The sequence below is a fragment of the Scatophagus argus genome, chromosome 12 (assembly GCF_020382885.2).
Source record: "Scatophagus argus isolate fScaArg1 chromosome 12, fScaArg1.pri, whole genome shotgun sequence".
Lineage (NCBI taxonomy): Eukaryota > Metazoa > Chordata > Actinopteri > Scatophagidae > Scatophagus > Scatophagus argus.
This window is the reverse complement of record NC_058504.1, coordinates 19,141,009-19,163,706: the sequence shown is the minus strand read 5'-3', so window position 1 is coordinate 19,163,706 and position 22,698 is coordinate 19,141,009. Positions and strand designations below refer to the sequence as shown.

The window sequence follows — 22,698 nt, the reverse complement described above, 5'->3', positions numbered from 1 at the left end:
CCCTGTCTCCTCCCACAGCATCACACCGCTAGATTTGTTTGGCAACAACACTGTGACGAGATCTCTGGAAAAGCCATTTCTGTTAACTCGATATCGATTTTAATTCGAGAAAACCAAACACCCGTCTATTTAACCGAGCAAAGGCTGGACGTCTGCCCCTTTTCTTTCTGACGGGACCAACATGACGGTCGGATTCCACTGTTGTCCAGTAATCCTCTGGTTGGCCTTGGCCGCCGTGCTGGGCTCGGTAGTCGGGCTTGGTGAGGACCTCGACCGGCCTCTGATTGGGCCTCCAGGCTCTCCGATCCGACTGCAGGAGTCCGACCCCGGCTTAAAGAAGGCCCTGGAGTTTGCCGAGGAGCGCTACAACCGGGGCTCCAACTCCATGCATCTCCGCAAAGTCAGCCGGATCCTCTCTGCCACCAAACAGGTAAGGAAACATAAGCCAAGACTGTGTCCTGAGACATATGTAACGTATATCTAGACACAGCATTATGTCGTCTTATTGTGGATGGAGATTAAAGGTTGTAAAACAATTTAATACATTGTGGTAATAGTGCTCAGTATTGTTCAAAACATCAATGATGTCATGAAGAGCAGCGTCATGTTAGCGAGAGTTAGCTAAACAAAGGCCGGAAAGGACTCACCTTCAAAGTAATGACATAAAGTGGTCAAGGCAAGTGCAGATGTTCCTGTGTGCTTACAATAAAAATGAATGAGATTTTTTTTGAAAACATTTTTTGAAAACCTCACTGGTTACGGCCAACAGCCTCGCAATACGTTCAGCGTTTCATTGTGACCGGAAGTCGTATCACTGACGTATTGACGTGAACCTGCCTTGACACCACCACCAACATAGCCTCACCAGAGCTGCACTGAACAGCGCATCTATGTGTGCAGAAAGTCACATAGTGCCACCAGAGTGTCCATGCAGCAAAAGAAGCATCCAGCTAGTCCAACATAATAAATAAACAAACACTCACTGAAAGCTTAGTCTGGCTAAATACACAGGTGTTGTATGGCCACTGGTATACCTGACTTCATCACAATGAGAGTCATGTCTGAATACAAGTATCATAATGGATAAAATTTTTTGACTGTTCAATAAGTGACGACCATGTGTGTATTTCTATGTTTTCCAGCTGGTTAAAGGCATCCGCTACACTGTAACAGTGGAGCTGAGTAACACTCAGTGCAAGAAAACTTCCATGCTCAGGACATGCGACTTCTATCCTGAGCCTCTCAAACTCAAGGTAGGATGTGTGTGTGTGTTTGTGAGAGAGTGCGTGTGAGAGTGAATTAGCGGGAGAGATTAAGTCAGTGACAGAGAGTAGGTCATGGTCAGGTCAGGTTTTAATACGATAGATTTCACTGTGTAAAATACCAAAATGGGAATGTGCTTTTGTGTCCATCCAGCTGTGTAATCATTTATTATTGCAGCAATGTGGTTGTGTTTTGTTCAGTTGTCAGCAGTCATCTGATCTCATGACTCCAGTTTGACTTGAAGTAACCCCAAGCACACTCATGCCTCATGGCCATATTCATGCCTGCGCAACACTGGCACATACTATTCTTTGTTTGTTTCTCTGTTCTTAGACCTCTTAGAGGAAACCTGTTCCGATTATTAAAAAAAAATACAACCCCTATTATAAATCAAGGAGAGAAAAAAAGGAAATTAAGTTTTAAATGAAGCTAGTTCACTCTAAGAAATGTAAGAAACATACACAAGACATAAACGACTTGCTCTGTGTGGTGTTGTTACCTTGGGCTGCACTGTGTCTTAACTAATTTCCCCACTTTTTAATACATTTTCGACACTATGAATATATACTGTGTATTACAATATAATCACATTGTTTCACTGTTTATAACAGGGAATGTCTCTGTTCTCTGTGTATGTTTTTATTTATGTCAGACGGAGGTGTGTGTGTTTGAGGTGTGGGACATCCCATGGCAGGGGACTTCAACTTTGCTCAAACAGAAGTGCCAGCTTAAAGGTCAGTCAACAACACCAACGTCGTTAAACATCTAAGATGTGTGTTTTTTAGTTGCAGCTGCCGCAGAGGGAGAAAAGTCATCTTCAAAGTGCTGTTTAACATCACCATTATAAAGCAGGATTCCCAGATCTGTTCGGATTGACAGGCACTGATCTTACTAAGCAGCCCAAACCAACCAGTTAGTGCATTGACAGTCACTTAGCAGTGACTTTATGTCATTTTCACCACATCTCGTTCTGTTTCTATGTTACACCAGGAGAACTTTGCATGTTGCTGAAACCGGTTTTATAAATTTGACCTTCATTGCTCAATTGTTATGTAACTCTAATGTTTACTTACCTGCTCGATAAGTCTTACTTTATACCAAAGGGACAAAAAAGGTAAAAGTCCAACAATAAATGTTGATTTTTCTTTTTCACTCTGTAAATAGGGAAAAAAGATCAGAATTCATCAACAGAATTTATTTTAGGATGTAAAACTTGCAAGATGTTAAATTATTTCTCAAGACATTTGAACACATGAAACATAACTTTAGGTGTTATGCACACTGATCTGTAACATGTTACCCTGGATGTCTCTCCTATCAGCTGAACCTCAGCTAGAAGAGATCAACAAGGTGATGGATGCTCCCACCAGCCAGCCTCTGGAGGTAGAAATTATGTCTTGTTTTAAATCAATAACGGGACTGACAACAGTGTTGCCGCTCAGTTCCGTCTTATCGGCCTCGTATACCCCAGCAGCCCATTTGTTGTGTTAACTCTCTCTCATCAATTTCGAACTTGAGATTGAGGATAAGGTCCGTGTTGATTCTGCATGTTTGTGTGCTCTTTATCTGGCAGGAGTCTGTGGAGCTGTTGGGCCGGTTTAAAGAATTCATGGTGAAATACAATAAGGTCTATAGCAGCCAGGAAGGTGAGTGACAAACAGAGTCATGTTGCTGTCTACACATTGTCTTCAATGAAACCTCAACATGAAAAACACTCATCAATTTCGATCCTTTAGAAATGTTAAATTACATGTACTGATGGGTTATAAGCATCTTATCAACGGTGAATAAACATGAACAACTTGAAAATTGCAAAGAATCCCAATTAAAACTCAAAAAGATTTAATGCAACATAACTGTGACAGATAACCACTGTGACTGATAATCTGGGGACATACTGGGCTGACAGACACAGGGAAAAGGTTTAACAGATTTAATGACAAGTTCTTCAAAAACAGTCTCAAAAGGAAAGTAATCTAGAAAATATGTTCAGAAAAAGCTAGGTTGGCAGGTGAGTGATGGTCAGAGGAAAAATATACGTAAAGATCCCAAAAAGTCTTCAGAACGCGAATCCAGCAAACACAAGGAACACAGCAAAGAGCTGGACCTGGAGTCTATGGAGGAGGGAGGCCGTGAACCTGAGGCAGAACAAGAAATAAAGTTTACTGAACGCCCAAAACACAGAGCAGGAGCACAATTCACCAAAGATAAGGAGAACAGCTTGCAACAGATGAAAAGGACAGACAGGAGAGAGGGGACACAAGACAGGGACGAACCCAACAACACAAGGGAGAGGGAAACAGGAGAGAAAAAGGAGAAATAGGAAAGGAGGCCTGGCAGATCCTGACAGGAGCCTGGAGTGTGACTGAGTTTAATGCTTGGACATACAGAGCAGTAAAATGTCAAATATGTCTTATAAATATGTGTTCATTTGTGCTCTGGACCTGCAGAGGCAGACCGTCGTTTGCGGATCTTTCACGAGAACCTGAAAACTGCTGAGAAGATCCAGTCTTTGGATCAAGGGTCAGCTGAGTACGGAGTCACCAAGTTCAGCGACCTAACAGGTACGTGCCTGTGTGTGCCCTTGTATTTCCACAAAGTTTTCACTGATGAAATACTCCTTCTGCTTTTTATGTGTTGCATCAGCTTTTCTTCAAAAAACCCTCCTACATGCAATGCAAATGTTTGACTTCTCTCCTCCTATCTCTTTTATCCAGAGGAAGAGTTTCGCTCTACGTACCTGAATCCTCTGCTGAGTCAATGGACTCTTCATCGACCAATGAGACCGGCCTCTCCTGCTCGAGACCCCGCCCCTGCCAGCTGGGACTGGCGTGATCATGGAGCTGTCAGCCCTGTTAAGAACCAGGTACCATCAATCAGAGTTAATTATAGAGCAATTACCCTAAATAGCATGTCAATAATGAATGAAGCCCCTGCTTAGTTAATGCGCTTACTTAAAGCTGGCGTGTGTGTGTGTTTGTGTGTGTTCTCTGCAGGGTATGTGTGGATCCTGCTGGGCATTTTCTGTCACAGGCAACATTGAAGGCCAGTGGTTCCTGAAAAATGGGACTTTGCTGTCCCTCTCTGAACAAGGTAATACACACACACGTTGTGGATACGTTTGTGCACGGACCCATATGAACACAGACACACAATAATTCAATAACTGTCATGCATAAAAATAACTCATTCATCACATACGCGGATAAAAAGCCATGATTTGATCGGTGCATTGATTTGTCCCTCACAGAGCTGGTTGACTGTGATGGGCTGGACCAGGCGTGTGGAGGAGGGCTGCCGTCAAATGCTTATGAAGCTATTGAGAAGCTGGGTAAGAGAGACATGAGGTGGAGCACTGATACACTATACATACATATCTATATCTATATATATATATAGATATAGATCTACATATCTATCTATCTATCTATATATAGACAAAAGTACTGGGGCACCTAACCAATATAACATCACAGACTTTAATGACTTTGCATTGTAAATACACAGACAGCTTTGCAGCTCTAACAGCTTCCACTCTTCTGTGAAGGCTTTCCACAAATGTTTCTGTGGGAATTTTTGCCCATTTATGTAGTAGAGCATTTGTGAGGTCACACACACTGATGTTGGACCAGAGGGTCTGGCTCACAGTCTCTGTTCCAGTTCATCCCAGAGGTGTTGGATGGGGTTGAGGTCAGGACTCTGTGAGGGCCAGTCAAGTTCTTCCACACCAAACTCATCCAACCATGTCTTTATGGAGCTTTGCTTTGTGCACTGGGACACAGTCATGCTGGAATAGAAAAGGGCCTTCAATAAACTGTTGCCACAAAGTTGGAAGCATAGCATTGTGCAAAATGTCTTGGTATGCTGAAGCATTAAGATTTCTCTTCACTGGCAGTAAGGGGCCCAGCCCAACCCCTGAAAACAGTCCCTTCAAGAGGTGTGTTTAAATATTTTTGTCTATATAGTGTATGTGGAACCATTTTGAAACATTTTTGCTTCCGATACCCATTTGGACATTACAGCTACTGTTGACACCGACGTATATGCATGTGATTTATGCTGAATGCAAGTGCTAACCTTCGCATCTTCATCCTTCATGTGTTGTGAAGGTGGTCTGGAGTCAGAGACCGACTACTCCTACAGAGGACACAAGCAGGGCTGTGACTTCACCACCGGGAAGGTGGTCGCCTACATCAACAGCTCTGTGGAACTGTCCAAAGATGAGAAGGGTGAGTGGGCTGAGCAAATAGGCAGGGAATGAAGAAGAAAGGGAAGACATAACACTGATAAATATGTAAACAGAATTTCTTACTAAAACACACACCAAGAAGCTTGCCACGGCGAGTCCAGAGTGACGGCTTACAAGTACAAATGGAACGCAGCATAACTCATATGTAGGGGAGAGTGATGGGATTTTGCTGTTGTATCCATTCAAATTATTTTGTCTCCTCAGAAGTTGCAGCTTGGTTGGCTGAGAATGGACCAGTTTCTGTTGCTCTGAATGCTTTTGCCATGCAGGTAAGCAGTTTTGTCACATCTACAGTGCATTCAGTACAGTGTATCCACCACCGCAATGACAAAAACACTTGAACTTGACATACTTAGCACATCAACTCCATGGAAACTGTGCATAATGAGACAGCATCACATGCTTTCACTAGGACTCAGCAGCAGACCACCATATTTAATTCATGTGTATTGTCTTTTGAATTTCTGTAGTTCTACAGGAAGGGTGTGTCTCACCCATTGAAGATCTTCTGCAACCCCTGGATGATCGACCACGCTGTGCTGCTGGTGGGATACGGAGAGCGTAAGTGGGGTTTTTTTCTTCGACATTTACCCAGTTCCTTCTCCTGAGACCGACACAATTTCTCCTGTTTGCTGTCAAGAAGATGAATAACAAGTACACAAGCAAAAAGCAGCATAGGATGGTCATTTTGTGAATGAAAATGCAGAAAGCAGTCAAGTGTTATGTATGAATGTTTCTCTGCTTTCAGGTAAAGGTATCCCTTTCTGGGCCATCAAGAACAGCTGGGGGGAGGATTATGGAGAGCAGGTATGACAACCCCACCTACTGTCTGTCTCTCTTTGTAGATTAGGGGAAGTTTAGAAAAAGAATACTTACGGTTTCTTGAAAATATATCATTATCAACAGTACTGCAGTCACGTGGGGACATTCATCACCATTAGTTTGATGTTCAGTTCCAGATTCATATATTTATTATGTTGAGTTTTGATGTTCAACGATATTTTTTATTTGCAGGGACATGAAAAAGCTGTTAGTCGATTAATCAGTTGTTGACTTGGTCCTGCTCCAAACTATCGTTATTAGATCAGTCTTTAAAAGGATTTTTAAAAAATAACTGGTTTTAACTGTGACTATATGTTTTTATATTCACCTCATACAGAGGTTTGACATAGTAACTTGGAACTTTACCTCGCATTTACAGTCCAGACTTTCAGTACTACAGGCCTGTAATAAAGAACTTTGTGCAGGTTGCAACACTCAGCACTTTTCAGCCTGTCAGAGATATTTCGACTCAGTGAAGGAGGAAAAGAAAGAAAATAGAAAATAAAGTTACTTTCCTACTTTGTTGCAGCCCATATAAAGTTATGAGACTGTTTGTTTATTTCTCTCTGTCGCTCTTACAGGGTTACTACTACCTATACAGAGGGTCCAACGCCTGTGGGATTAACAAGATGTGCTCATCTGCTGTAATCAACTAAGCCACCAACATCACATATTCACAGACACACACACACACACACACACACACACACTACCACCACCACACTACATGTATAACATCTTTACACTACCCACAGACATATTTGATCCAGACTGCATGCTAATCACAACACATAAAATCCTACTGATGTTACTGTTCCGTTAAACCAGACTAGTGTTTCATCTTCATACCTCACAGCTAGTCGCAATTTCCTAAAAACATACCAGCTCTAATAAAGCTAACGTTGCTGAAAAATTTTATGGTCATTTAAAAGTAGATTTCTATTTTATTTTATTTTCATTCCGTTAGTTCTGCAAGTTACAACAGTGACTGTGTTTTATTCAGTGTTGGTTTTAGCTCATCTTTCCTCACACTAACTAAGCTCATGTTCGATGAAGATTGTGCATTACACCTGGGATTTGTCTTGTATGTTATCTCGGATGCTTTGTTACCAGTGCATATAGCAATGCTCTGTAGTACTTGAGAGGGGCTTTTACCTTATATTGCTCTGCACATAAAGTGTACTACGTAGCTGCAATGCAACTGTGAAAACTGCTGTAAGACAGAAATGAGAAATGAGTGAAAGTCGAATTAAAAAGTGTGAAATCCTGTTGTTTTTTTATGGTGTTTTTTTTCTGGATTAACTAAAACAGCAACATAATGAAACTTTATTGATGGAAAATATATACAAATGCATCATTAAATCCTGCTGTGATTAGATTTTACTGTCTGTTGGTGGTTTAATTTAGAAAACACAATGAATGTCTAATTCCTCAAATGTCATGGTGTGTGTGACATATGAGGGGAGACATTTTACTTTATAAACTTGCACCGCTATTATGATTGAACCTTTTTAGTATGCTTATAAGTCGTCACATTTAAAGGATGTATGAAACTTTCAAGCTGACATTAACAGAAGAGTGCTTGTTTTCTACCCATGCCAACTATGTACAGGAAATAGGAGTGCTAGCGATCTTGAATGTCACTCAAATTGGGCGAAAACCCAATTTCCCACAATGCAAAGGCGCTGCAACGGAAAAAATACATTAGATATCACACCTGTGTGGAGCAGGTCTGTGTTACATAATTATGACTTGCAAAGTTAGTCAGACAACAAATGCCAGTTCATGTTACAGTGACAAAGCTTAATTCCAGTGACCATTTTTTAACCTTCTAAGCCCTCATGGCTTAGAACTACTACACTTTCAATCGCTTATGGCCCTCTACAGATAACGAGAATTAGACAACAACTTTTACTTTGAAAAGAGAAGACCGCAGGACACCGGAAGTGTAAGTGTTGCCAGAAACAGCAGCGCATGTGCTTCTCTGACGCAGCATCCCAACGTGTCTATTATCGAAAGAGGTTTTTTAGCTGCTGTGGAGCTGCCCAGGAACAAATACATATCGCTTTTTAGAGATACAGTTACTATTTTCCTTTTTCTCAAGGTTAGCATACATTCTGCTAGCGTAGCTGAGCGTAGGAGTAGCTTTGTGTTAATGTTAGCCTGCTCAGCTAATATAGCGTTAAATCACAACTATTATGTTTAATTGTTGGAAAGCAGCTATTTACTTACGTCTCTAGCTGATTGCCGCTATTACTTACTACTAGTAAGTTGAGAGAATTTGACGTGCCGTCTCTCGTCTTTCCAACACCGAGGTGGCGTTAGCCAAAGTTTTATACAAAGAAGTTGCTAAGCTAACTGGTAACTAGTTTATATTAGCTGGTAAACTTAGCACTGTTGCACCTTGTGGTTTGGAGAGTATGCTATTGTAGTCTGTTGTCTCCTTAATGTGTCGTTATTTGACCACAGATGACCTTCTCCATAGAGAGCATTACTGTTTTCCCCTTGTTTTCTCAGCTGGCGAAGGAAGCTGAAGCTCACGGTTTATAATGTCACAGGCTACTAAACGCAAACACGTTGTCAAAGAGGTTCTCGGAGACTTTGTCACGCCGACTGAAAGTCAGCAGATTGTGAAGGTGAGAGATCTCTATAGAATGCATTTAACGTAATAAGGGTAAACAACCACCCGCAATGCAGTAAACATCACAACCATGTCCTGACTCTGTCTCCATGTACCTGCGCTCTTATAGGTTATCGGTAGCCGTGGTAACAACCTCCACGAGGTTGTCACGGCCCAGGGTGAGACTTTCCTGGTGAGCATGCCCACCAAGTTCCGCAAGAACATCTGGATCAAGAGAGGTAACTGATGGTTTAGATTGAGTATTATAAAATACTCCAAAGATCAATCACTGTCACTTGACTGTCCCAAACATTTAAATGCTGCTGAATGTGAAAGTAAATGAATGCTGAGTGAATTTTCTTTCCCGCAAAAGAAAATCAAAGCAGCTTCCTGGAACATTTTTCATGTTTACTAGCATGTAATCTTTTTTATGTTTCTACATTCTTCTGTGCACATGACTAACTGTCAGGAAAAATATCTTAATCATGGTCTACCGGTCACTTATAGAATCCATTCTCATCTTTAATATTACATCCTGGTACAACTTCCTTACTAGTAAACAGAAAACAAAACTCTCATGGATCACAGATTAAGTTGGAAAAATAATTGGTTCACCACAAACTCCACTGTCCCATCTGTATGAGTGCTCTGTGATCAGGGTGGCTTTCCTGATCACAAAGCACCCTCTCATCCCCTCCATTGTTCTTTTAGTCTTCTCTCATCAGGCAGGAGATACAAAGTCCCACTGGCCAAAAAAGCAGTCAACAAAAAAAATCATTCATTTCAACTGCAATCACAGCCCTGAACAGAAAAGGAATTTCTATAACCCGATTATGATTTTACTAATGGTCCTTTTAAGTAGCAATGTGTGTGATTTTACTTCAGGTTTATGTGCTCTTAGGTCTTTTAATGTCTTGTATTTGTGTGTTGAACCCTGTCCAAGACAAATTTCTGTTACTTTTTGGTGTCAGACAAACAAAGATTCTATTCTATTCTATATAAATAGGCTCTGTGTAGCTGGAGAAAGGGCTTAGCTTTCATTACACACAGACTCCAAAATGCACTCCAAAAAATATCAAAAGTCTGATATCTTTTACCTGTCCTTCCAGTAATCTTCTCCAGCAATACTTTGTGCAAAATGTATTGTGCTAACATATGCTTCCACAATGTCTATACGTGTGGAATTTTTGTTTCTATGTTAAGCTGGTCAAGAGCTTTAAAAAACACTGTTTTTAGAGTTTGGCATTTGACTCTTTTTGAAGTAGATATTGATATTAATAGAAGTCAATATCAACCACTAGTGTGATGATGTTTTAGTAAGTACTGGGTGAAAGAAATACTCTTAGAATGATATATGTGTTTTGGTTCATATTTTAAAAAAAAAAACTGTCTGCTTTCTAATTCCCAAGGTGACTATGTGATTGTGGATCCCATTGAGGAAGGAGAGAAGGTGAAGGCAGAGATCAGCTTCATTCTCTACAAAGATCACATTCAGTATCTGCAAAAACAACAGCACTGGTAAGAAGGAACACACACACACACACACCACAGCTAGCCTCATATGTTAAGTGTAGCCAAGTGTATTTTTGTTTCTCCTTGATGTCCACCACAGGCCACAGGGGTTTATGGAGGAGCCGATGGTTCAAGACCAGACAAACAAACAGCAGGAGAAGGAAGAGGAGACGGAGGAGAAAGTTGAGGAAGAGGACTTTAGTGACTCTGAAGATGAGAGTGACCTCTTTGTGAACACCAACCGCTATAACTACCAGTACAGCGAGAGTGAGGAGGACAGCGAGGATGAAGATGATGACAAAGACGAAAGGACAGAAAATGACTCCTAGTGTCAACACTGAGGACAAGGACAATTGAGAGTGAGTAGTCTTGAGACAGTGTCCTCTGCTGTGCTGCTGTTATCGCTGACGGATTTGAAATGATCATCTCCATGCAACAGCCTGTGACAGCATGTTGTAGCTGTTAAAATGCCGGACTTGTGGAATGGACTTCAGCTTAATGGAGCAAAATAAGACTTGTTTGTTAAATTGATTCCAAAAAATCAGTAATGTTGAATGTTAACTGAATTTACATCAAAATCCAGTCAATTCCAATGTTTGAAATTGTATTGATTATTGCTACTATATTTTCAGGGAATGTGTTAATATACTCCATTCCATTGCAGCCATTGCTTTATAGCCACAACAGGTGATTCTGTATGTCCAGGCCATGCCGTGCTTAACTAAACTAAAATAATTTTTTCACTGTTGACATAATACATATCTGTCATGTGTGATTTTCAGTCCTGGCGATGGATGATTGTTAAGTCAGAGCTTTGAGGCATGATGAGAATTTGAACATGTTTCAGGTTTTACCAGTCGTCTGACAGATTGCAGTTTGCAGCTAGCTGGCCCAGTGACCACTCTTTCACATAGCGGCTTTTTTGCTGTAACTGTGTGTCACTTTGTCACTGAAAGATCCAGTCAGAATGCTCTAATTTCACCTAACTTTCATCATATTGATCATTGTGACTGCTTTGTGCTTCATCTTTTGCTCACATTCCTTACCCAGATTTGTGCATTACCCAAATCTGGGTAAGGAATGTAACAATGAATAACAATGAATGATAAAGAAAGAGATTCATTCTTGAGACACAATCCTATCCATGACTTTGATGCCAGGAAATCAAAATTTTGTCTTTGTAAAAAAAAATTCCCTTTTCACATTCAAAGAACCCTCTCCTCTGAAAACAGTTGTGCAGCAGTAATACAAGCATGTGTATGGAAATAAAGCCATTTCTAAAAACATTTTTGGGTTGTCCATGCATACATGTGAGCGTGACATCTCAGGATTGACTGGAAGGAGTTTGTTACGTTTGACACAAATGTCCACTTGGACTTGAGAATTTGTGCACTGATTATGACAATTTCATGCAAATGTCAAATAGGATAAAGTGATGATGTTTTATAGCCAAAACGTTGAAGAGAAACTTCACTGTAAAATCATGATGTTTTCTGTCCGTTATTGAACACAATAACTCAGGAAGACGAGGGCAGATTGTAAGCATATTTCACATTTGGTCAGATACTGAAATGTTGACTGATCTTGGGTACTTGCGTACCCCTTTGTGCTGACTGTATAGATCCTCTGTGTTGTAGGGTTGATGATAAGTGTGTGAAACATTCACGTTTTAGAATTTGTAGCTTCTTTGCAGAAATATCCATATTTGAAGCATTGTAGTCCACGCAAGCTGATACTGAGCTTCATGTGATTGTTGTTGCACAATGTGACAAAACCCTATGACACAGCATTTTTTCCACTGGAAATTATTCACTGGAATCATACCTGTTAATGTAGTGATAAATTCCATTTAAAAATACACTTAATACCTTTTTTTTTGGTGTGTGTAGTCTTCAGTCATTGTATTATATGAGTCTTGACAGACATGGATGTCAACTGAAACTTGACTAGTTGATGAAGGCAACGCAACTACAAAGTGGTAATAGATGTGTCAAATTCTGTGAGCTAATCTTTTGGGAATGTATGCATCATACCAGGGGAAACTAAAGCTGAGCTCTATCTTTCTACTGCCAGTGGAACCAGTTCCACAGGAGCCATATAACTGACATATTTTGCGTTGAGGTGTGAGGGAAAAACTGACAGTACTTGGTCAGACAACATGCCTCAACTAGAAGACAGTTTTGGTCGTGTGCCTTACATTTTGAGTGGTTTTGTGTGTTCAGAAAACTCAATAATTGATAAAGCAATGTGAAACATTTGTGGTGGATTTGCTTTTCTGGAGACATTAATGCAAAATAATTTATAAAAAATGTTTTATTATTGTCATTGTCAATGGTAGTTTAATTTGCATACAAAAAAGAACACTGTCTTGTGAGCACATGTTAATAATTAATAGCAGCACAGATGAATTTGTCAACATTTTTATCAGCTCTTTTCTTGTCACATTAATGCTACATACATTCCTGAAATGAGTTATTAAAAGCCCTATATGATTCCTGTCAATACAAGCAATAATTAATAAAATAGTTTAGTATTTCATAAAACTGCATTTAAAACCCTCAGAGCGAGTGTGGATTTTACACATTCATCCCAGTTTTCTATGGCAAGATTAACTTTTCACAATACAGTAAAACAGCACTGGAATCTGGCACTAATCTCAAACTCACTCAGTCTCTGTAAACTCAAACTCATCTTAACAATGATCACTTGAACTTGATCACTTGCACTGATTATACACTGTATGTACATAACTGTAGGCAATTTGCAGTTTGAGGCACACTTTAGGGAAGCGATCACGTTTTGCCTCGTGGAAATGATTAGCTGAATTCATAATTAATAAAACACACCATTGCTCAATTCATTACATGGCTTTGTTGGTCTGATACAAGCACCAGCTTATGGTGACTAATGTGAACTGACTGTTTTGTGACTCTTCTCTCCTTGTGCTTACGTTGCTGTTTTAAGGTTAAGGTTTTAGTTTAGCATTCTCTCTCTCATTTATTTCAGTCCCGCACGACAATTAACTTGCAGAATTTAAGTTTGATGAGCTAGAGAATACACTGTAGCCAGCATCATGCCACCGCTATTATCATTTTGAGGTAATGCAGTCATATGTGTAGATTGAAATTTACAAGAGCAGTGATATAACCGGATAAAAGGTAAAAGAAGATGGTCGTGCTCATGATCTATAGTTTCAAAAAAAATTAAAAGTTAATTTCACAATTCACATATCTCATGTTGTGAAGAGTGGTACTGCTGTCCAAAAGGGAGGAGGACTGCATTTTAAAATAAAAAAAGAAATATTTAATATATGTGGTAATAGTGAGTTCTTATGCAAAAGTATGTTTAATCTTGGTTTGTTTAAAAATTATTTTTAATTTTTTGGGCTACACTATATTTATTTATTTGTAAACATTGTACTTAAGTTTTGAATTGACACCCAGTGTTTTTACATTTTACCCTTGTGCTTCTGCTCCTTCCTCACGCCTGTTGTAAATCATACATTATTGTGTATTTTCTTCATGTGTTTATCTGTGTGGTGTAAAGCACTTTGTACCACTGGTTTTGTTAAGTGTTAAACAAATATAACTTATTATTATTAATAGTCTAAAATTACCTGAGCTCATCAAAAATCAAAAATCAGACTGTAGCAGCCAAATTCTACATGAGACAAACTACTCTAGTCTTGCCGTTCTGGTTTGTTTACCTTCTCGATTTCAGCTCTCAGGGGCACATCCCAACACTGTGGCAGTGTCTTTTTCATATCAGCCCACAGCCTAATGAGCTGGCTGGGGCTTCGTTTGTGGACCAGCAGGATTTTGTGATATGAACACGGCTCATCCTCTTCCTTTTCGGGAAAGTCAAATGTGAGGAAGGCAGGGTTGTGTATAGGGTAAGCATTAAGTCTAGTCATACACATCCCTACATAAACGTCATCAATTGGGAAAAGGTGAACCCTTTTAGAAATGTGGTGTAGTCTTTGGGTCAGCACGCCTGAGTATATTACCCCTCCCCCACCAGCATACGTGGGATAGTAACCCTTGTAGAAGCCCTCTGGGATGAAGTACTTGGACTTGTTGACTCGATGGGGCACAGCTGCATCTATTACATCTCCAGTCATGAATTCATTTATGGTCTTGTGTGCTTCTGGTTTCCTTAGTTGGTCCTGGAGGTAGGCTATCATTTTTGGAGTGTTGACAAAAACGTCATCATCCCCCTTAAGAACAAAGTGGGTCCGATTACAGAAGTGGGAAAACCAGTTCCAAAAGAGCACATCTTTCAAGGTGAGATTGAAAAATGTATCTTTGAAGTCCCACTGTAGAATGTCTCCATAATGTTTACTCTCCATATGTAGTAACTCAGATAAATTCATACCCAGCTCCTCAGGGTCTTCTTTGCCCAGCAGGAACACCCTGCGGACGTAACCTCCACTTTCTACTCCTCTACTGCGGTTACTCTTCTGTCCTGCTATCCATCCCACCTGACCCCAGGTCTGTCGAATGGCCTGTCGATTCTTAAAACTCAGCTCCGTTGTTTTGATGGCCAGGAGAAGCAGAGGGGCCTCCTTCTCATCTTTTACCCCAGCTCCACATACTCCATCTGGCTGGAAGACGATTGGGTAGTCCCTCTTTTGCATGTGTCTCATAAAGTCCTGCAACTGTTGTGGTAGCTTGTCAAAGTTTCTCTGCTCCAAGTTGATAACTTCAGAGAAACTTTGGCTCAGTAGGGACTCATGAAAGGTGGCATCTTCAGATCCCATCTTGATGTTGTTTGGGCGCAGGATGGGGTTGAAACGGCGGTCAATAGCCAGCTGGAGCTGATTCCAAAAGGCATCTCCATTCGAGTAGAGCTTCCAGAAAGTTTTAGGGAGTGCAGCAACGCTCTTGTTCCTCAAAGTTCCTGGGGCCACAAAGTAATGAGCTTCCAAGATTTGTTTTCCAGCCGTTGCAGTGGTAGTCATGTCCATACACAACATGACAGTAATATAGACAAACAGGAGAGCCAGGCAGATGCATGGGGTGCACACACACATTAACACTTTACGCCAGTAGCAGTGGTACCGCGCCATTCACCTGCAAATGCACAAACATTGTGTTAGTTTGGACAAATCTTAAATCTGTGTAAACAAAAAAAAAAAAGATGTTTTATGAATGTATAATTAAGGCTCAGCGTTAGCGTGTTGATGCACGAACATGTTCAGACCTACAGCAGGGCTGCCAAACTTTTTGCCTTGGAGGGCCCAAACTAAAACTTGATAGTGGGCCATGGGCCAAAAGCAACAACTACTCTAGTGTTAATATGCAAAATAGTGCTATTAACTGACTGAATTCTTCTACAAAGTGTCTCTTTTTAAAAAAAAAAACAAAACATCAACTCAACTCAGTCAAGGCTAACTGACAAAACAGTCTCACCAAAAGGTCCTTTATTGTCCAGCAGTTTAGGATTATTTGATCTTCATCAGGAGATGGATTTTGCCCAGTGCCCAGGTGAAATGAAATCTTAAATGTTCAAATTTTCAACTTGTCTGAAGATTTGTTTACTACAGTCCTGTGAGAACTGGGGTCACTCCATCTGCTTAGGGTTAGGAAGATCAGGTGATGTGATCAAAAGCTCAAGATCAGCTACTAAATGGACCCTGTGGTAAGATTATTTAGTCAACTGCTGTCCCCAAAGTCAAGAATGAATGACCATATTTAAAATGATGAAAACAGAGTTTTTTCAAGCCAGCTATTTACATTTTACACAGGAGTAAAATACAATTCATCAGTAGAAGAATACTGACATAACACTTACATGTTAATTTTAGTAATAACCTCACTATATGATGTTCATAATCAAAGTTAACATCAAAGGTCATTTACACTAAGTCATTTTGACAAAACCTGATCATCTTCTCTTACAGTGCTGAAATATAAATGAGCCAGCAGTTCTCATTGCTTACCTGCTTTAAGTGAAGAGTCCCTCATTCACTAAATACTGAATCTTTTATGGTAAATCCAGGTTAGTAATCTGATGGCCCCATTATCATGTCATTTCTCAGGAGAAAGTGAAAGAGAGATTCCTTCGCTAGTAACCAGTCTTGTGATCAGGTCAAGGTGGATTTCCTATTTGGGCTGAAACTGTTGACTGATGAGGCTGCTGTAGTTCCTAGAGATCTGTGTGAGCAATGATGACAAGACCCACATGTCAGATTTACTTAGGCAACACAGGCAGTCGGGTGTGTGCATACAAGGGATACACCCACTGGCAGAAGGAGAGCAAACAGGAATGACATGTGACTTCACCAGTGATACAACAGAGCCTGTCCAGTCATGAACCGGTGGCGCACACCAACCTGCAGGATCTGAATTTAAAGCAGACCTTTGTTTGTAAATGTGGTCACCATTCTAGCTGCTTTTCCACACCTATGAGAAAAACAGCAGAACGTGTTCTTCAAATGGTTGTTATTCTGTCAATCAATACATCAGTTTTGCAATAGCTGGCTGAGACATGCAGAACAGGTCTGGTGGCTCATTTACATCCCTGTCTTTCAAACACAAATTAACTCTTGGTAGGACAGGTAAGCAGTTTCCCCCCCCTTACAAAACATCATTCACAGACTCATCAACCCAGACCTATGCACTTGTCAGGTGAAACTCATGCTTCAAATGCCTGGAGTGTCCTTCAACATCTTGCTTCTGGCAACAAGGCGAACCCACTGTAGTAGCAGCAGTTTCAGTGCAATCTGCATTACCTGTCAGGGGCATCCAAAAGAATGCAATTAAAAAATGAGCAATGAATATTGAGTAAGTGAAGTCTTTGACACTCAGTATTCAAATTATAAACTATGGTGTTATTAAAATCACGGACATATCTGTTCTGCTCAAGTTATTCAAAATGTTGACAAGGTTCAGGTCACTGGAAAAGGTTGAGAAAATGCTGAGATTTTATTTTTCCAGATGAATAGGCACAGTAATATGTTTGTGTTTGTTTGTTGTGGCAAAGTACTAGCTCAAAAATGCTTTGAAAATGTATATAATTGAGAGCTGTTGCATGCTTTCAACACCCATTTTCACCAACCCAGTTAAAATGTTGTCTCTTTCATATTTGAATGATCAGTTTAAACGAACTATTATAATGCTGAGTAGGTAGCCTAGTAATCATCCAACAGGACTTTGTGATAGCAGACATTTTGACTGGTCATAGCAGGTGAGAGTAATAGTCTAAGTCATGACAGTGAGCTGGAAGTGACAAAAGTGACAGCCATAATGAAATATAATTATTAATCACACCTGTGATTTTCCTGGTATGCCCCCTGTGAAAAGGCCTGTTTGAATGAACCAGAATCTGCAACGAGCCATTATTTTATATTTCCCGAAATTTATAATCTTTCAGTTCAAATCAATTCCCTTTATAAAACAGTTATGAGTTATATGAAGCTGATTATAGACAAGGGAAATGCTGCCATCTAGTGCTCCTATCTGCACTAACTCTATTCTTACTGTCCATTTGGTTTACTTTTGGCTTCTTGAATTTGTTAGTGTTTTTTTTTTGTTTGTTTGTTTCAATGAAGAAGCAATAACAGGTTGTAACTGCACATAATAAAAAAAAGTCATGTTTAGTTACAAAGATGACAGGACTGTTTCAAAATGGTGGGAATAAGGTTTTATTTTTCATATGAAGGGGTGGTTTTGGATTGATTTTTCTTCTTTTACAAGTAGTATGTTTTTGATAAAACTTGCAAAAAATCTTCTAGCATATTCCAAGAATGATGGACATGAAGAGAAGGGGATTTATTGCTGAATGTTAAAATGAGGACACATTTTTATTTTTTTCACCGAGTGGAAAAACGATTTGCTTGCTGCTTTTTCCATGCACCCAACTACCAGTACCACTAGGACATGCAAAGGGGTTGGGGGTGAGAGGAGAGGAGAGGAGAGGAGAGGAGAGGAGAGGAGGAAAGGGAGGAAGGACAGGAGTCGATAGGTAAAAAAGACAAAGGCAAATTGCTTGACAAACACAAACATGGAGGGACTTTGTGTGTGTGTGTGTGTGTGTGTGTGTGTCGGTGTATGTATGTGTGTGTGTGCGTGTTTGTGTGAGGGTGTGTGTGTCTGTGTGCTTCATTAGGTGTGATGAGTGTATGACTTGTGAAATGCATGTTTGTATGTAAAGGAAAAGGTGGGGAGTGCAGGGTGAGGAGAAGGGGTGGGGGGGTATTAACATTTCAGCTAGCTCTAAAAGCACACTACCCTCACTTGGAGTATTTCCACATTGCAAATCCCAGACTGAATACAGTGAATAGTAAGACAAAACTAGCCAGACCTATGGGTCATGAACCCAAATAATGCTTTTTATAAATTTCTAGCATGATCCCCCTGAATCTGAGGGCTTTGTCGCCATTTTTAAGATACTTTCTATATCCGTGATCCATGCATCTCCTGTGTGAAAAATGTAAACATAAAAACTCTACTTACTGGCATTAATTCTAGTAGGGACACATACCGTATCTGACACAGTATAATTTTCCTCAGTGAGCTTGAAGAGGTCTCTAAACCTGATGTATATCTGAGGTTACTGTTAGTGTGCTGTTCAGTATCTAGAGATGGGGGCCTAAATTCATCCGCTAGTTGTTTCTGAAGGTCAGTAAGGGGGTGAGAAGGACATGAAGGTGAGGATGATGTGGAGGGGGCAGACAGAGACAGACACATAACAGATCATTCAGTCAATATGACCAAGCAAAAGAAGTTCAATCAATAAAGGTATAGGAATGCAAATCAAGGATGCAGTAATTAGTATCATCATATACCAGCGTTTGGCTGTGAGATAAGAAACATAAAGAAGAATCAGACCCAGAAACTCACTCTCTAGCACTGTGAACCTGCGCGCAAGAGATTTTTCCCGCCAAAGCAGTGCCATTGCTAGAGGGGTGAAAAGTGGTGGCGATTCCCAGGGCCCACAGCTGGAAAGGAGGCCCGTAAAGTTTCCAGTACAATTAGAATAGTTTAAAAAAAAGCAAAAAGAAAATAAAGGGGAGGTGGGGGTCAAGATTTAAAATCCTCCCCTCAGTGGGCCCAGAATTCCTAGCTACGCACCTGCAACATAGTGAACAGATGTGGTCGCTGCACCTTCTTTTTTATCATCATCATCACCATCATCGTGACCCACACACATCGACACACAAGCCCACTTACACACATACACACAACCTTTTGAAGTTAAGAAAAAAAAATAACAAAAAAAGCAACTGATTCTCCCTTCAAGAGATTTTACCCACGCTCCCTTAACTATGGCAAACAAACCTGACAGACAGGACAATAAGGAGAGTGAGGGGATGTTGATCTGGCCTGCGGACTGGACTGTGACTGAGATGACATGCGCTCTCTGCTTTTTGGCTGTGATGTGATGGGGAAGTCCTGAGACACAGTGCGGCTCTAAGCTGCTGGCATAGGAAACGGGCGGGCTGGGCAGTCCACGGGAGGCCAGAGTCAGGCTGGATTACAACTGGATTGGTTGGGTTTCGGTTTGGATCGGCAGCTCCCTGGCCAATGACTGCTCATTGAGGGAGGTTCTTACAGTGCAATGGAGCTTCTGGCAGCGTGAGGATTGGTGGGAGGAGCATGTCGGTCAAACAAGAGACCACACCCTCAAAGGTGAAACAAATCAAACGAGGTTTCATGAGGTTTACATACAGGCATGCACACACTCACGCACACACTGCAACCACCACCAATGTCATGAAAGCACCCTGAACACCTACATAGAAATCTGCAGTCACTCTCCCTCAACAGCTCCTGAACATTCTTGTTTTCACAGAAATAACAACAAATGACTGAGAGGCAGCGAACGAGGACATAAATGACTGATGTGATTTGCCCAAAAATCATCCGAGAAAGACTACCCTACACTTCCGGCTGTGTCAGTGACTAACGTCCCTGTGAAACAAGCGCATCGCATGGATCATACTCATGTAAACAGACACCTTTTACACAGGAGGAATCAATATTGCATGATGACATAATCAGATCACAGTTCAAAAAGAAGATCCCAAATCAGAGAAAAAAACAAAGCAAAAGGAAGGAAGAGGGTTGGTCTCTATAAAAACGAGGAGTCTTTATAAGAAAGGCTACAAAAACTCAATGGGACCTCCGACTTCAGCATACAGCAAAAGGCACCACAATATTATTCTATTTATCTAACTTGTGAAAAAATTGGCACGTAATTCTCTTATTTTGTCATCTCTCATAATGCTGTAAATCAAAAAACTTTACATATAAATATTCCCCCCATTATAAAAAAAGTCTTTGCTGTTAGCTAGTAGACAATTTTTGCTGAAATGAAAATAAATATTTCATTTGTTTAGAATATCTGTCTGTTATACAAAATAAAAATATTTCTCCTAGGTGCAGGTCTCTAGTCCACTGGTTGTGTGTAGGAGGAAAGGGAGTGTGTGAGGTGGAGGGGAGGGGTGGTGGCAGGGGGGAGGTTAAGTCTTAAAGGGGCATGTTGTCAGCCTTGGAGCGTTGCGACTGGGAGCCGCGGCTCTGCCCGTTGCTGCGCGTCCCTGGCCGACTCAGCCCACGGTGAGTCCGCGTGTCTGCACCAGATGATGAACGAAAACCCGGGACGGTTAAAGGTGGGTCCACGTTCATGTTCTGCATACTAAGGAAAGGTGTGCTCTCCCCATGAGCATCCTCGTCCTCCTCCTCTTCTTCCTCCTCTGACTGGCTGAAGCTCTGTGAGCTGTAGTCCCGTAGGCCTGCTGAACGCTGGGAGATGTGTCCATTGAGGCGGTTGCGTCGCGGGCGGCGCCGGCTTCGGATGGGCTCCCGTGAAGAGGCGTACTCCTGCGTGGTCTCGTAGGCCTCGTCATCAGGGAGACGGTAGGGGCTGGATGGTAGACTTCCTGTGCTCTCCGTCAGGTAGGGTCTCCGTGGACGCCGGGGTTGCCTGTATAAACTTCCATCCTAAAACATAAAGAGGATCTGATAGAAACTGTAAACTGTGCCAATAATCCATCCAATAATCCAATCACAACCACCCAAAATCCCGTGTTGTGTGGAACAAGTGTTTAAGAGCTGCCCGTGTTTCTTTGGGTCAGTTGAAGACAGATACACCAGCTTTACCCTCGGCCTCAGATCGTGATGTAAAGTCTGCATCACAGTGGCCACCTCGTAGTAAACATAAGCCGTGTCCCTAGAGACTGTGTCAGGATCCCAAACAATTTGGGGCAGTTTCAAAGTGTCCCAAAATCCCAAATGCTGTCCTGTTTGACCCGATAATTAGACTAAACCTGAGTTTGATTGCTTGATGAATACTGAAATATATTTCGGAAGACTCAAAATGGCTCAGCCCGAGGAGGTGGGAGGAAAGTCTTTGACTCATGTCTTTGGACTGACTGGCTGATCTATGGTACTGTGAGCACATGGTGTATAAATTGTTAACAATTACTGTTTAGATTTCCTGATTTGATTTGTTTTGTGGGGAATCTGCAGTAAGATTCACAGTGGATGTCTGAGTTGTCTTTCATTTTGTTCTTGTGTGGATATTGTTTTGTCTTTGTTTGCTTGATTTAATATATTTGAGCTGTGGCCTATTTGTTTTTTGGTGACATATATTTCATTCCTCCTTCCTATTTGCTCTATTGGTTGCTTATCTTTATGTTTATTGTTTGTCAGATGTGACTCTGACTGGCACCTCTCTTCATTTAAAAGTAGCAAACCTGCTACAAAAAAGTAGTATACATACTGAATACACATACTGTATAAATTTAATATGCGTGTTGCTGCCCACACGGAAAGGAAATATATGAACATGTATCCAAAACCATGCAGAATATATGCAGATATATATATGTTACATGTATGCCATATTTAGGGTCATATATGTACATGTATGTGGATATATAGGAAATATATGTGTCATATATGACTTATATATATCCACATACATGTCACAGTCAGGTGTATATATGTCATACATAATGCCTTATATATATAGCTCATATATGCCTATGTCTATGTCCCATATCTCACGTTATTATGTAATGTGCATATGTGTTCAAACAAAATGCATTTATGGTTGTACTTATTTTAATTCAATGCATATTGAGGTTTGCAGAAGAAAATTCAATGTATAAGACAATAGCTGTTGATTGTTTTATTGCATGCAGCAGTTTTTAAAGTGGCCTCACACTAGATGTACATGATGCAACAGCAGAGGGGCACTTTTGATGCTTCATGCTGTTTACACC

The 22,698-nt window shown here is 40.7% G+C and overlaps 4 protein-coding genes across 5 annotated transcripts in view; 2 read left to right on the top strand and 2 right to left on the bottom strand.

Moving 5' to 3' along the window:
- The first annotated feature begins 47 nt into the window (after positions 1–47).
- On the top strand, positions 48–7,602 carry ctsf (cathepsin F). Its single transcript, XM_046405387.1, has 14 exons — positions 48–430; positions 1,143–1,253; positions 1,916–1,997; positions 2,585–2,646; positions 2,837–2,909; positions 3,714–3,827; positions 3,981–4,129; positions 4,260–4,356; positions 4,514–4,594; positions 5,373–5,492; positions 5,717–5,781; positions 5,983–6,073; positions 6,261–6,319; positions 6,916–7,602. The coding sequence occupies exons 1-14, from the start codon at positions 182–184 to the stop codon at positions 6,988–6,990; spliced, it is 1,428 nt and encodes a 475-aa protein (XP_046261343.1). The 5' UTR covers positions 48–181; the 3' UTR covers positions 6,991–7,602.
- Positions 7,603–8,268: 666 nt separating this feature from the next.
- Positions 8,269–11,752, top strand: eif1ad (eukaryotic translation initiation factor 1A domain containing). 2 transcript variants are annotated; one of them, XM_046405392.1, is made up of 5 exons: positions 8,269–8,438; positions 8,852–8,970; positions 9,085–9,193; positions 10,364–10,472; positions 10,567–11,752. In XM_046405392.1, the coding sequence occupies exons 2-5, from the start codon at positions 8,884–8,886 to the stop codon at positions 10,793–10,795; spliced, it is 534 nt and encodes a 177-aa protein (XP_046261348.1). In that variant the 5' UTR covers positions 8,269–8,438; positions 8,852–8,883; the 3' UTR covers positions 10,796–11,752. The 2 variants fall into 2 exon arrangements, with proteins under 2 accessions (XP_046261348.1, XP_046261349.1); XM_046405393.1 differs by lacking the exon at positions 8,269–8,438 and adding an exon at positions 8,463–8,695.
- A 1,012-nt stretch (positions 11,753–12,764) lies between these two features.
- Positions 12,765–16,856, bottom strand: si:dkey-160o24.3 (N-acetyllactosaminide beta-1,3-N-acetylglucosaminyltransferase 2). Its single transcript, XM_046405388.1, has 2 exons — positions 16,408–16,856; positions 12,765–15,538 (listed from the first exon to the last, which is right to left on the bottom strand). The coding sequence occupies exon 2, from the start codon at positions 15,532–15,534 to the stop codon at positions 14,146–14,148; it is 1,389 nt and encodes a 462-aa protein (XP_046261344.1). The 5' UTR covers positions 15,535–15,538; positions 16,408–16,856; the 3' UTR covers positions 12,765–14,145.
- A 2,736-nt stretch (positions 16,857–19,592) lies between these two features.
- Positions 19,593–22,698, bottom strand: part of nrg2b (neuregulin 2b) — a 48,200-nt gene continuing 45,094 nt past the window's right edge. The window contains exon 11 of the mRNA XM_046405549.1: positions 19,593–21,412. Within this exon, the coding sequence (XP_046261505.1) occupies positions 20,939–21,412 (474 nt within the window). The 3' untranslated portion in view covers positions 19,593–20,938. The remainder of the gene's footprint in view (positions 21,413–22,698) is intronic.